Genomic DNA, 13,874 nt, shown 5'->3' on the forward strand with positions numbered 1-13,874 from the left:
GTGGAAGGGAAATAAAAAGTGAAGTGACTGTGAAGGGAACCAAAGGGAGTGATGGCTCTACAGTTGCATACATTTGTTAAAATTCAAACAATACAGTAAAATGTTTGTGCTTACTGTATATAAATTACACCCCAATTAAAAAAAATTGCATACACATCTAGTAAGTCACAGGCAACTTATTTCCTGCTTCTGTATTGTTGGGAAACAGAGAATATTAAGTATCAGAGATAAGGTAAGATTATTACAAGAAATTGTCAGATAAGATCATTTATAGACTCCCTAAACCTGCAAAGCAAAACCATATAGACCCACTATTTAAAAAAATATAGCTACTTTTCAAAGTATCCACTCAAGCTAGCAGATAACAAAATACTTATTTTATTGTTGTAAAATTAAAAATAGTAGACAAGCATATATACAGTTCCCAAGCAGAGCAATACAAATATATAAATTATTGCAGTTTTCAAAGAAAATATAACAGCCAAATAATTGCCTAAATACTTTTTTGAAACAAACTTGGTTTTTACCACAGCAGTTTCATTTTCTTTTTCCAAAAGTCTTAACACAATTTTGTAAAGTAAATTTCTAACACCAGAGAGATTAAGTTCAATGACCATAGTATATGCTACTGTTTTAAAGCAAGGTTAACACACACACACACACACACACACACAAAATGGAACTGAACAAAAGTCACTACTTAATACTTTCTAAATTGCCTCTTTTGGAGGTACGGTGAAAGAAAAACATTCTAGATGCGTCTGAAAGAAACAAGGTACGCACACTTACTAAAATTCCCCTTTGCTTTAGGTGTAGTTGAGGGAAGTTCAACTAATCTTTAAACCTTTTTTGGGAGAGGGCAATACTCATCTTCATGAATTTTTGTTTACTTTGGTAAACTTAAAATTGTGAAATAATTAAATATTATTAAAATGTATTAGTAATGTGGACTCAAACTAAAAACAACAGGGAAAGTGTATGTTAACAAACTAGATGTTTTGGAGACTTGATATAATATGGTTCATATCAATGTTACCATAGCCAGAAGTTGCTTAATAGGTTAGACTGCACCATAATCACGGCAATTATGAAAGGATGAAGTGAAATGAACATCCTGAGATGCAAGCATTATAGCCCTCCGCCAAGTTACCTTTATTTTGTGTGAGGGCTCTAGTATTCTGGTAAATAAACTCTTCCCTGCCCCATGACCACAAAACCTTACTTGGTAAGAATAAACTGTTGGGGGTTTTCTCTCTTACTAATTTTCACCACAAATTTCCTCAAATAGTTACTCCCACCAACGTAAAAGTTAAAAATACAATCATACACTGAAACGGCATCAATTATCTTTGCCTTACATCTGAACAAAAAGTATTAACTTTTTTATAGCGTATTACACTTCTTAATAAGCACTTAGTAACAACATTTGTCAGTAAATGAACTGGCATACATCAGAAAAAGTGACAATAGAAGAATTTTACATGGTACCATTTCAAATTTTCATGTACAAGTAACCCACTTTATGGTCACTAACCTGAACCTCCTAATAAGCTACACAAATAATTTACTCTTTAAAAATTCCTACTTTAGAGCATTTACATTTTATAATTTAATAATGAAAGCAGATTCTTCCAAAACAAAACAAAACCCAAACTGGGAAACATTAAAACACAAATAGATCTAAAAGCTTACTTTAAAAAAACTACAAAAATGGACTAACAAGCCTTACCAGTGTAAACACTAAGGTAAAAAATATATAAACATAAGGAAAACACAAAACATTTTCAGTCATAAAGAATATAGTAAAATGAAAAACCAAATCTCAAGATGCCTGTCAAGATATATTTGACTATATATTTTGACTATATTTCTGAAATCACTAACATGAACTTGACATTGAAAAAATAATCCTTAAATGTATATAAAAATGGGCACTTTGTGGTAAAATGAACATGTGTTTTGAAAAACTAAGAACGTGTCTTTGCTCCACCATTGTGCATAGTCAACGACACAACAAAACACTATGCTGCTGCCTGAATCATCTATTACTGGAGTCTCAAGGGCATGCCTTTTAAAAAAGACTAATTTAGATATTAATATGAGGATGAAAGGATAAGATGATAATCTCAAAGTAAAACATAATTGATTTTTAGCTTCATTATAAGGCTGAACTTTAAAGAGAACAACCTGTGTGGTCAAAAACACTTTTCTAATTTTTAAAACTCAATTTAACGTGTCAAATTATAAAACTGAACGTGAAAAAGATTTGTCTTATCTCACTCCCCTTAATCATATAAGCTCTGAAAATTTAGTAATGGATGACTGGCAGTCTGTTTTGCCACTTTTTAAACAGTAGTACATGAGATATGCTTCAAAACATTCTCAAAAATTACTAACAACTGTAGAGAATAGCCAAGTGTGGAAAACAATATTTGTGATATTTCATGTTCTCTTGTTAGAACTCAACTCTGTACCTGATACTTATATTTGCATACACAGTAATTGCATATTTGATTAAGAAAACTAACACAGGACTAAATTAGAAGTTTACCAAACATTTGGATAAACTGCTGTGCAAAATACTTCAACAAAAAGTTTTTTTACTAGGAACTCATCCAAATAAAGTAGTGTGAGTACCAGCACCACAAAGTTTTTTTTAAGAGCACCTCTCCTTTTTAGAGCTTAAGTAGAAATATCTAAATGGAATAAATCAGAGTCCCACTTAAGACCTTAGCACATGCACACGTTCATCCACTTGTTCCGTACTCATTAGTAAAGCTATGTATATTTGTCAGAAAACTCCTTTCTTTGGATAACACTGTTGTATTCAGGACTGCAACTTATGGCTCATATTCTGGAAATATGCTACTACTGATATCAAATGCAACACATCCCCAACTTTTATGACTGTCCCTAACTCATCTAAACACAAACCCAAATGTGTGCAAACACACTGGCTGGTAACAATCTTACTGAATTACGCCAAAAAAGAGTAAAGTCAAATTTGAAAATGTGGGAACAATTAAGCACTAAGATATTAATCAGGAAATGTATTTACCCAGCTTGTAACTTTGAATATTTTGATATTGCACACATTTAATTTAAAGCTCATCAAAACTAAGGCAATGCATCCATACTCCCTGGATTTTAAATTCATTTTGCATGACTTAAAGAATTGAGAGAAATCAAAAGCATCTTTCAAAAATTCCCTCCAAAAAGTAATGTTAGACTTCAAAGAAAAACAAAATCAACAGATATCAATTAATACCCTCAGGCCAATTTAACACGTCGGCATTACAAAAAGTTGTTTTCAATTAAACTGAAGTGTTTCTTTGCTTAAATACTTTCTTGTGTTCAACAACAAAATCTGACCCAAGCCAGGGTAGGCTGCCAAATTTAAGGCAAATGTCATTTATATCTTTATGCACGAAGCTGCCACGTTACTGGGCTTTTCAGCAGATACTTTCAAGCAAGGATCTACCTCATAAGTACATTCTAAACATGAGTTAAAAACAGAATTTAGAGCCCATTTTAATTCTGCATTGGTTATAGCCTTTACTGTAATACATTATTAAAATTTATCTAGCTGTTTGGGACAATCTGTTAGATAAAAACTCTTTGGAAGCATCATAGGCAACTTACGAGAACATTCTCTTAATACATAGGTTTATTTTTTTTTAATTACGAGTTTTGCTTTTCTTCTGTAGAGCAATCCTATATTTCTCTATAGAGTCTAAAGTTTAGAAAAATACCTCACAATGCTTTCTTTGAGCACTAAGTTCAATGATGGTGATAATACAATTTGGACAGTTTAAGTATTCTTGAAACTTTACCCAAAGTGGCACACAAAATAATCTTACTTTTTTTTTTTCAAAGACAGAACAATTTCACAGCACACTCAATTTGAAGATAGACATTACATTTGAATTGGAAGTGAGGCTTGACTTACTCTGTCCAAATTCTAATGCATCACAGTCATTGGTGTGAAGCTAATAATGAAAGAAGCAAGAGGAGGCTTTCATTTCTATGGAGACAAATTGACATAGAAGCCAGATTAGTCTTTTCTTCCTGAACTAAGAACTGCTTTTGTTAGAAAACAAAATAATGTATTGTATTTACCTGAATACTGCTTTAAAAAGTTATTAATTCTTCTTTTATAAGAGGTATTAGAAATTAAAACAACTCAGATTTCTAATCCAAAATATATTTATCTTTGGAAAGCAAGGTAACCGTTGTGAAAACATTGTATTAAGAGAATAAAATGCAGTGACCTGAAATATGGGTGAACATATTCACACATGATAATGTAAATAAATATACAGAACCACTCAAATACACATTTATAAAGAGAATGGCAAAGTACCTAAAATAGCATTTTTACATATAAAATTTTTATATTAAAATATTGCTCATAATAAATAAGAGGTGATATGAATTCCATTTCCCTCTTAAAAATTATCTCTAGTAGTTTATACTAAGGAGTTAATCTGTTGTTTTGACAGGTGAATTACATTAAAATGTTTAATAAAATGACACTGTAACAGTATATTTAAGTAGTCACATGTGATAAAATTTGTTTAGTAATTCTGGGAAAAAGGAGTCCCCAAATGAGCCAAAATGATTAGCCCTAGAAGACTAGAGTATAATGATCTGCTTTATTTGGCAAAGATGTTAAATACTGCCTTATGTTTGGCAAATTTAATGACCATAAAAAAACGGACCACAACTTTCTTCAAACTTCTTCAAAGTTTGCATGTCTGGGAGACCAATAAAGGGCAGGGCATACGAAGTTAAGTCTGTTTAGGTCAGTTGTTTATGGGTAGGTGCGACTTCATTCCTGTTCGCCCTACTTGCAGACATGGTAACTTAGAACAGTTCTTCAGAAGCTGTTCGATGGCAACGTGGCGGACATGGAGCTGTGAGGCCAAAGAATCTTTTTCTTGCACTTGGTGTGTTAACTCTTCAAAAACTTCTGTAAAAGATTTAAAAACTTTCATTTTTAGTATGCAGAAAGCCGGTGCTATGATTTATATTTCAAGAACTCTAACTGAAATCTATGCATTGGGCAAAGTGTCACAATGAAACTGATTTGATACCAAGGAAACAGTTCTGTTCTCTACAAAGCATATCAGTTCTGATCATCCTAGGCATCTGTATACTTTACATAGCCAAATGGAATTTGGCTCTTCTCCATCAAGTGACTACAGAGATACACAGCAAAAATGGTGGTTGCTACTGTAGCTGAGCTACTTTTCTCAATTAGAATCTATAAACAGATTCAATTAGTACATAATGTGATTTATGGACAAGAAGTGCCTGTTAGTATTCAGGTCTGGAACCCCCTCTAAGAGGCTTTGGAATCAGACTACTAAGAGTTTTGAATCCTTGTTCCTACTCTTACGTGCCTCAGGCAAGCAACTTTTGGTTTCAATTTCCTTTTCTGTGTAACATTAATAATGATAGTAAGCACTTCACCAGGCTCCTGTAAAAATTAAATGAGATCATATTTGTAAAGTACTCATAAATTTCTACTACAACTATTATTGTGATTATTTTTATTATTCTGAGAGGCTGTGTGGTTAAGCTTTGGAGTTTAAATCCTTGATCTGCTACTGATTGGATGCATGATCTCTGTAAGCAACTTAACATCTCTGAAGTACAATTTTCTCATCTAAAAGGAAATAAATTGAAAAGGAGACAACTGGGGAATCTGAACATTAATTGTTAGTGTTAGCATTATACTTGATGATGTTAAGGAATTATTAACTTTAAATGGTGTGATAATGAGACTGTGACTGTTTTTTAAAAAGTTATCTCTTTTAGAGGAAATCCTAAACTATTTATGGACAAAAAACAGTGTGTTAGCTAGGATTTGTTTGAAAATAATCCATGCTACTGGTAGTGCAATGGGAATGGATGCAAGTAGAGATGCTGATTACTATGCCTTTGCTAACAGTTGAAGCTGGTGAAAATGGCTTAAAGGGTTCACTATACTAGTCTCACTACTTTTATATATGTTTGAAATTGTTTATAATTTAACAAAAAAGACTAATATCACATGCCTTAAAGAACTGTTTGGGAGGACTCCCACATAGTGCCTGGTGCAATAGTGGGTAGTCAATAAAATGTTAGTAAGAGGTGGTAGTTTCCATTTTCACTTAGAAAAGAAAAATGTGGCTGGGCGCAGTGGCTCACACCTGTAATGCCAGCTCTTTGGGAGGTTGAGGCAGGAGGACTGTTTGAGCCCAGGAGCTCGAGATCAGCCTGGGCAACATGATGAAACCCTCTCCCTATAAAAAATAGAAAATTAGCTGGGTGTAATGGCGCACCATGACAGTAAGTCCCAGCTACTCGGGAGGATCACCACTGCACTGCAGCTAGGGTGATAAAGCAAGATTCTGTCGCAAAAAAAAAAAAAAAGGAAAAATGTATTTCCTCTGCAATTGAAAGTTGTTTCTTTCTTATTCTTTTTGCTCTGGAAACTCTAACAGGTTTGAATATCTCATTTCCAAATTTAAATGTAGATAAAGCCAATGGTGTCCTATCATAGATGATTTTCTATGTCAAAATTTTTCACACACAAAAAAGCACTGACAGTGATTCTTACCCTGGATTTGCTGTAGGAGCTTTGCATTCAGTTGCTCTACCTCACCAAGAGTCATCGAATTCACTGAAACATGAAAATGTATTCACTATTACCACAACAACCTAGGAAAACATGCTGCTTACATCACCAACACAATATCCTATTTTTAAAAATCAGCACTTAACTGCCAACACAACATTCAGCAGTACTCCAGTATTCAACCATTAACGCTCTTAAGTGTGGAGTAGAAGTTTTCAAACCCTGACCACAACCCATGGTAAGAAAATTTTATTTTTATTCTTTTTTGAGACAGGGTCTCACTTTGTCACCCAGGTGGCAGTGCAGTGGTGCAATCAATGGCTCACTGTTGCCTCAACCTCCTGGGCTCAAGTGATTCCTCCCACCTCAGCCTCCCTAGGAGCTGGAACCATAGGCGTGTGCCACCACACCTAATTTTTTTATTTTTTGTAGAGATGGGGTCTCCCTGTGTTGTCTAGGCTGGTCTTGAACTCCTGGGCTCCAGTGATCCTCCCACCTTGGCCTCCCAAAGTGCTGGGATTATAGGTGTGAGCCACTGTGCCTGGCCAGAAACATATTTTTTATCACTCCCAGTACATCACCACCCTCCAATGAAATAAAAGTTTCACCAAAAAATAGTAGTAGGTCCAATGAATTCTGGTATCTCCTATTCAGTTTCAGTTTTTAAAAAGTGTTAGTCACTACCCATTAAGCTTATTTTGATTAAGCATTAGACAGTTTATTACCTGCAGTTTGAAAAATAAATTTGTCTGTCTAGATATAGAATCTTAAATAATTCACATTTAGAATCAAGAAGTTATATAACAAGATAGCAGAGGTCCCTTCTGGCTCTGAAAACATGATTTCAAGACAATTAAAATCACCTCAGCTTCTGTAAATTTTTGTAGAAATAGATGTAGAGAGAATGAGTCACCCTTTCTAACTTTACAATAAGTGCACACATTACCTTTGGCCTTTAGTAAAATGTCACATTTTTGCTTCTGAAATGCCACCAGCAGTCAATTAGTCTTACAGGGATCAGCAACATGACAATGTGTATTAGCCAACAGACGAAGCTGTACTTCTAAACTATACGAGTCCTAGATGTTCCAATTCACAGTTTGTTGATTCCATTTAGGGTAATCATTTTAAATGGCAAAACAAACATGGAAATTGCTTAACTTCAATGCTTAGAAGACAGAATCCCAGTGAATGAAAAATTTTAAGATGTCTCATTTTTGCTAAGGTGAACCTGTTAAATACAATGTTTCCCAAATCTATGATTCCACAGCAAAATTCTTGACCCATTACACATCTATACAAATGTACAAAAATCCCAAACCACCAAACTTTTACTTTTCTCCCCATTTTACTTACATTCCTCTCTGCTGTAATGTGGATGCTGGGTCTGGACATTAGCCTCTGGACTAGAGATTGTCTCTTCTTTTTTCTGTGCCTGGTTGTGACTATGAGGCCACAATACACTGTTACGACATAAAGTGGCACCTGAATCTTGTAACATAGAAAGTCCAAAGTCTGTATTTTCCCTCTGCTCCAAAATTCTTTGTGTACAGTTAGAGATGCCACCTGCACTTCCATCTATCCATTTTGCAGAATATTTTGGTACTTGGGAGTCAAACTGTGGGAGTAATTTTTCTTCTGGCTTATGCCTGAAATTAAACAGATGATGCTGGGGGTTTTTAGAACATTCAGAATCTGAATCCAGATCCTTATTTTGTGCATACTGCACAATCCAGTTTATCTTCTTACTCAAAATGGTTTTAACTTCTTCATAAGTACTTTTTGAAAGCTTAGATCGAGGACAACCCTGGTTTGCAATTAAATGGTATTTTTCAAAGCAGTCTTTATGGCCCCTTAATGATTTGGTGTGCAAGAGATCAGACTTTGGTACCCCTATGGAAAAAAAAGAGAAACAAAAGACTTGAGAAATTTTGTTTTCTATAAGTCACTTTAAGAACATACAAATCTTAGTAAAATCAGAGTCCCTGATAGTCTGTGAATTAGAGGAAAAATGCTAAAGAATATTAGTATTAATATACAATGTGGCCTAATAATTTCTGCTTCAATATTCAGTAATATTAAATTCTTATGGATAGCAAAATCTAAGAACTTAATTATTCAATTTTAATCCTAGTCTAGAGATGTTACTGCACAATATAAAAAAATACTACTGAACCCAGCAATTTACCTTTACAGATTCTTGGCCTTTACATTATAGTGCTTTCCTCATGAAACCTTCTGAAGTACACACTTGCAAAAATATCTATAATATTATGAGGTTCAATAACAGAAATACTGAACAAGTTTTCCTCCCTAAAACACAGTAAATCATGTTCTTAAATTATGTTTATTGAAAAAAAAAAAAACCGGAACCAGAAAAATGCAAATAAAAGTCAAAAATTCAATAAACTATTTAGATTTATTTTTTAAGAAAATCAAAGCATCTAACATTTTTCACATTTCCATTTTATAGTTACTAAAACCTTATCAAGATAATTTTATTTTCTAGAAGAAATGCATTATACTCAATCATTTTCCATACAGCAGTAAATTCAATCTGCCAAGATCCAACAGCCAGTAATTCCTCAACTCACAAATGTTCATTATATACCATAAATAACAGAAATATTACTTTTATATCTCTCAACTTAGTAGAGTATAAGTATGCTACCTCAATTGTTTTTTAAAAATATAAAAATTATAAAAATATAAAACATTTTTAAATATCTAATACATTTCAAAATACAGAATATATTCACACATTTTTATAAGTTCAAGCCATGTTATTAAACAGCGCTACTTTTATACTGAAGGTGAATTAGGAATGTGGACCTGAAAATTTATGTCTGCCAGAATTAACCAGTTTAAATCTGCTTAGCTTTTCAAATGGAGTAAGCGGAGAGCCACTCAGGAACTAGTTTAAAAAAAAGTTTTAGCTGATTCATCAGAAAAAAATACATTTTGTAATTCCTCCTTTCCTTTGGAAATTGAACTCATAGTTATTTTATTTGAACTCCAAAGTCTGGCTAAAAGAAAGATAATGAAGCATTTGTACTTTAATGGTATGAAATAAAGTATTAGCATACTTGTGAATATTAATGTTTTTAAAAATATATATAATATCAGCCAATGGTGGGACTTGATGAGACTGTCAAAACCAAGTGTTAAATTGGTTATCAGTTCCCTCAACAGTTACTGTAAGCTATGTGAACACACCTCTAAAACATTAATATTATAAGCACATGTAAACAACTGCTCTCATGAGGTAAACTCAAATATCTGAGCCTTGTTTTTTCCAATGAGTACAAAAATTGCTGGAAAGTTAAACAATTTAATATATATCTTATTTATCACTTTGCTCCTTGTACTGCAATTGTGAGCACGTATACATTTCTACCAGTTATTATCTGATTAGGTCAAATTTCCAGCAACATTAGAATATGTAAATTATAAATCTCAAAGCTTTATTTGATAATAGAGTATACATCTTTAAAAATGGGAAACTGACATAAAAAGGAAGCTCACAAGCTCTGCTTTATTAAGTTTTATTATTACGCATTTTAGATAATAAGACAAAACAGTAGTTATCACAAGTTATACACCAAAGGAAAAATGGTTCCATTCTGCTATCTGATTCCAATGCTTAGTTTTCTGGGAAACACTGGTATGCAGAGAGAACCTGAAGCTTGCCTATTACTAACTGAAACATTTATTAAAGAGCTCCCCTACCCTCTGCAAACTCTTTTAGGTCTTGTTGCCAACAGATGGTTAGCTAATCCCTCAAAACTGTAAATGGTCTCATTCTCAGTGCACTGCCTCAGCTCTATGTAGCAATGAAATTCTTTAGCATATAAAAAAGGTTGTGAACTAGGCTATGGAAAGTAATTAATATTTATTGTTAAATTTTGTGGGTTTTTTAGTATTTATACAGAAACTCCGATAAAAAAGTACATTAAATAACTAATTTTCTGATGTACTCTAGAGCTTCAACAACAGGTCAATATAATAGATATCTATTTGAAGAATAATGAGGACTTGTAATGTTTATCTACTGTTTCTTCTTAATGATTCATATAATTTCCACTTAGATGTAACTATTGGCTCCTCGAACTCACCTCACTGAACACTTAACTCCTTTCTCTCTCTCACCACACAACTCCAAAACTGATCCCCTTACTGAGTCTGGCATCACCAACTAACTGCTCAAGGAAGAAACCTGGGTGTCCTCCTTGAAAGCTCTTCACTCCCCGCAATCCCAGAGGTTTTGCTGACCGTCTTAACAGATTTCTCCCCCATAAAATCTAGCACCTACAACATCTGAAATCCTTCTGCTTCACTCAAGCACCACTCCCACTACAAATGTGGGTCATGATCATCATCACCTCCTGTCTAGTTCTCATTTCCCCTAAGAAGCCTTGTCTAACCCAAACATCTGGGTTAGTTTATCACACTAGATTTTACAATTGCCTCTTTCGTGGCCTGTATCTCCTGACAAAATGTAGGTTCTGTGAAAAATATGGACCATGTCTATCTTACTCATATATTCTCAGTGTCAAAATGCCGGGCACATAGTGGGTACTCAAAAGTAGTTAAATGCATAAAAGAAAATTAAAAATATATTTTAAAACACCAAAAACAAATCAATTATCACTCAAGGTCCCTTGCAAGGTCCCTCCTAGCAAGGGAACTAGAATTTGCAGTTCTGCCAGGCTACTCAGCGGGTAATTAAAGGCGTCTTTCAGTGAAGTTACTCCTATATTTAGTCTAATGGGCTATTAGTCTAAAGAACATATCAGTGGCACTGATACAGAAATGGCATTCCTGTGGCATCATTCAATCTGTCAAAGAAAATAATGAATTTCTACTCAAATATATATTTTTAAATAGAAATTTACATACAGAAAATATACAAGAAGATGGTTTTATGTTAACTGTAGCTCATTCATCTAGATATATACCTCTAATTTCTTTAGTTACATCAGTCATACTAAAATTTAAAAACCTGACTAAGTTTTAAAGTTCAATTAGAAACATTTGTTTTATAAACATATTTTAAAATATCCTGTGCGGCAGTAGCATAGGAAACAAAAACTTCTATAAAACACTGACTACTTCATATACTTGAAAAAAATTACTTTTTAATCTAGAAAATAATGTGAGTAGCTCACTTAATTTGCATCAGTAATACACATATCATTTTATAAACTCTTGAAGTGATTTGTTGTTTCTACCTCATCAGTTCAAATTATTATAGCAGAAACAACCATTGCTATTTCAAGAGATCCCAGTGAGTTTCCCAACTGACTTATCAATTTTAAATGCATTTACAAGTGTAAACAGCTCTGAGCACTCATTTGTTTCCTAAGCAGCTTTTGAAAGGGAATAAATCTAAATGCAACACAATCAGTTGATACTTTTGAGGAGCTGAGTTATAATAATTTCCAAACCAGTCCAACCAAGATTGTACTACAACTTGCTTGCTAATAAAAGTTTTGAAGGCCAACGTAATTGACTTCCTATTATAAAAACATCTTTAAGATACTTCAAAGATATCCATGTCACTTTTTTTAAAATCATAAAGTCATTATTAGAGAACCAAGACCTTAATTGGCAACCAAAAGTCTTAATCTTATTTTTTTTTAAAGTATGGGTTTCTTAACAGATGCTGGAGAGGATGTGGAGAAATAGGAATGCTTTTACACTGTTGGTGGGATTGTAAATTACTTTAACCATTGTGGAAGACAGTGTTGTGATTCCTCAAGGATCTAGAACCAGAAATACCATTTGACCCAGCAATCTCATTACTGGGTATATACCCAAAGGATTAAAAATCATTCTAGTCTAAAGATACATGCATATGTATGTTTACTGCAGCACTAGTCACAATAGCAAAGACATGGAACCAACACAAATGCCCATGAAAGATTGACTGGATAAAGAAAATGTGGCACATATACACCATGGAATATTATGCAGCCATAAAAAAGGATGAGTTCATGTCTAACACAGGAACAGAAAACCAAACACCGTATGTTCTTTTTTTTTTTTTTTTATAGACGGAGTCTCGCTCTGTCACCCAGGCTGGAGTGCAGTGGTGTGATCTCGGCTTACTGCAAGCTCCGCCTCCCAGGTTCATGTCATTCTCCTGCCTCAGCCTCCCGAGTAGCTGGGACTACAGGTGCCTGCCACCACGCCCGGCTAAGTTTTTGTATTTTTAGTAGAGACGGGGTTTCACCATGTTAGCCAGGATGGTCTTGATCTCCTGACCTTGTGATCCGCCCGCCTCGGCCTCCTAAAGTGCTGGGATTACAGGCTTGAGCCACCGTGCCCGGCCCGTATGTTCTTATTCATAAGTGGGAGTTGAACAATGAGAACACATGGACACATGGAAAGGAACATAACACACTGGGGCCTGTCAGGAAGTAGGGGGCTAGAAACATCACAAACTGGGGCCTGTTGGGGGTGGGGGGCTAGGGGAGGGATAACATTAGGAGAAATACCTAATGTAGGTGACGGGTTGATAGGTGCAGCAAACCACCACGGCATGTGTATACCTATGTAACAAACCTGCATGTTCTGCATGTGTATCCCAGAACTTAAAGTATTAAAAAAAAAAAAGGGTTTCTTCTCACTAGAGGCTATTTAGAAATGTATATAGGCTGTATTTCTGTATGAATAGTAGTATTTTAAAGAGCTGTTCCTATTCAATAATTTTATTTTTCTTTTATCTTTTCCCATTTTATCTGAGTTTTTATACTATTATTCTGTACTTTGACCCTCCCTCTAACCCATCTGGCATGCTATCCCCATCTCTATCCTTTAAGTTCCTCTTTAAAATAAATTGCTTTAAGAAAACTTGGTTAAATCCATCCTAAAAGTGCAAAGACTACTCAAATGTTTAGATGTTTAGCTCTAGTTGCCATCATTACTCTTATTTTTTTGAGACGGAGTCTCGCCTTGTTGCCCGGGCTGAAGTGCAGTGGTACAATCTCAGCTCACTGCAACCTCTGCCTCCTGGGTTCAAGCTATCATCATACCCCAGCCCCCCAAGTAGCTGGGACTATAGGCACGCACCACCACATGTGGTTAATTTTTGTGTTTTTAGTAGAGATGGAGTTTCACCATGTCAGCCAGGCTGGTCTCAAACTCCCCACCTCAGGTGACCCACCTGCCTCAGCCTAGCAAAGTGCTGGGATTACATGTGGCGTGTAATCCTGGGATCACAGTGGCGTGAGCCACTGTGCCTGGC

At 34.6% G+C, this 13,874-nt stretch overlaps 1 protein-coding gene across 3 annotated transcripts in view; it reads right to left on the reverse strand.

The window, feature by feature from the left end:
* Nucleotides 1-355: 355 nt before the first annotated feature.
* C22H21orf91 (chromosome 22 C21orf91 homolog) overlaps nt 356-13,874 on the reverse strand; it is a 30,396-nt gene continuing 16,877 nt past the window's right edge. For 2 of the 3 annotated variants that reach the window (XM_034948172.3, XM_008972553.5), the window contains exons 3-5: nt 7,982-8,518; nt 6,608-6,670; nt 356-4,972 (exon numbers count right to left, since the gene is read on the reverse strand). In XM_034948172.3, coding sequence (XP_034804063.1) covers nt 4,806-4,972; nt 6,608-6,670; nt 7,982-8,518 — 767 coding nt within the window. In that variant the 3' untranslated portion in view covers nt 356-4,805. The remainder of the gene's footprint in view (nt 4,973-6,607; nt 6,671-7,981; nt 8,519-13,874) is intronic. The other variant, XM_034948173.3, reaches the window with a different exon arrangement.

Source organism: Pan paniscus, chromosome 22 (assembly GCF_029289425.2).
Source record: "Pan paniscus chromosome 22, NHGRI_mPanPan1-v2.0_pri, whole genome shotgun sequence".
NCBI lineage: Eukaryota > Metazoa > Chordata > Mammalia > Primates > Hominidae > Pan > Pan paniscus.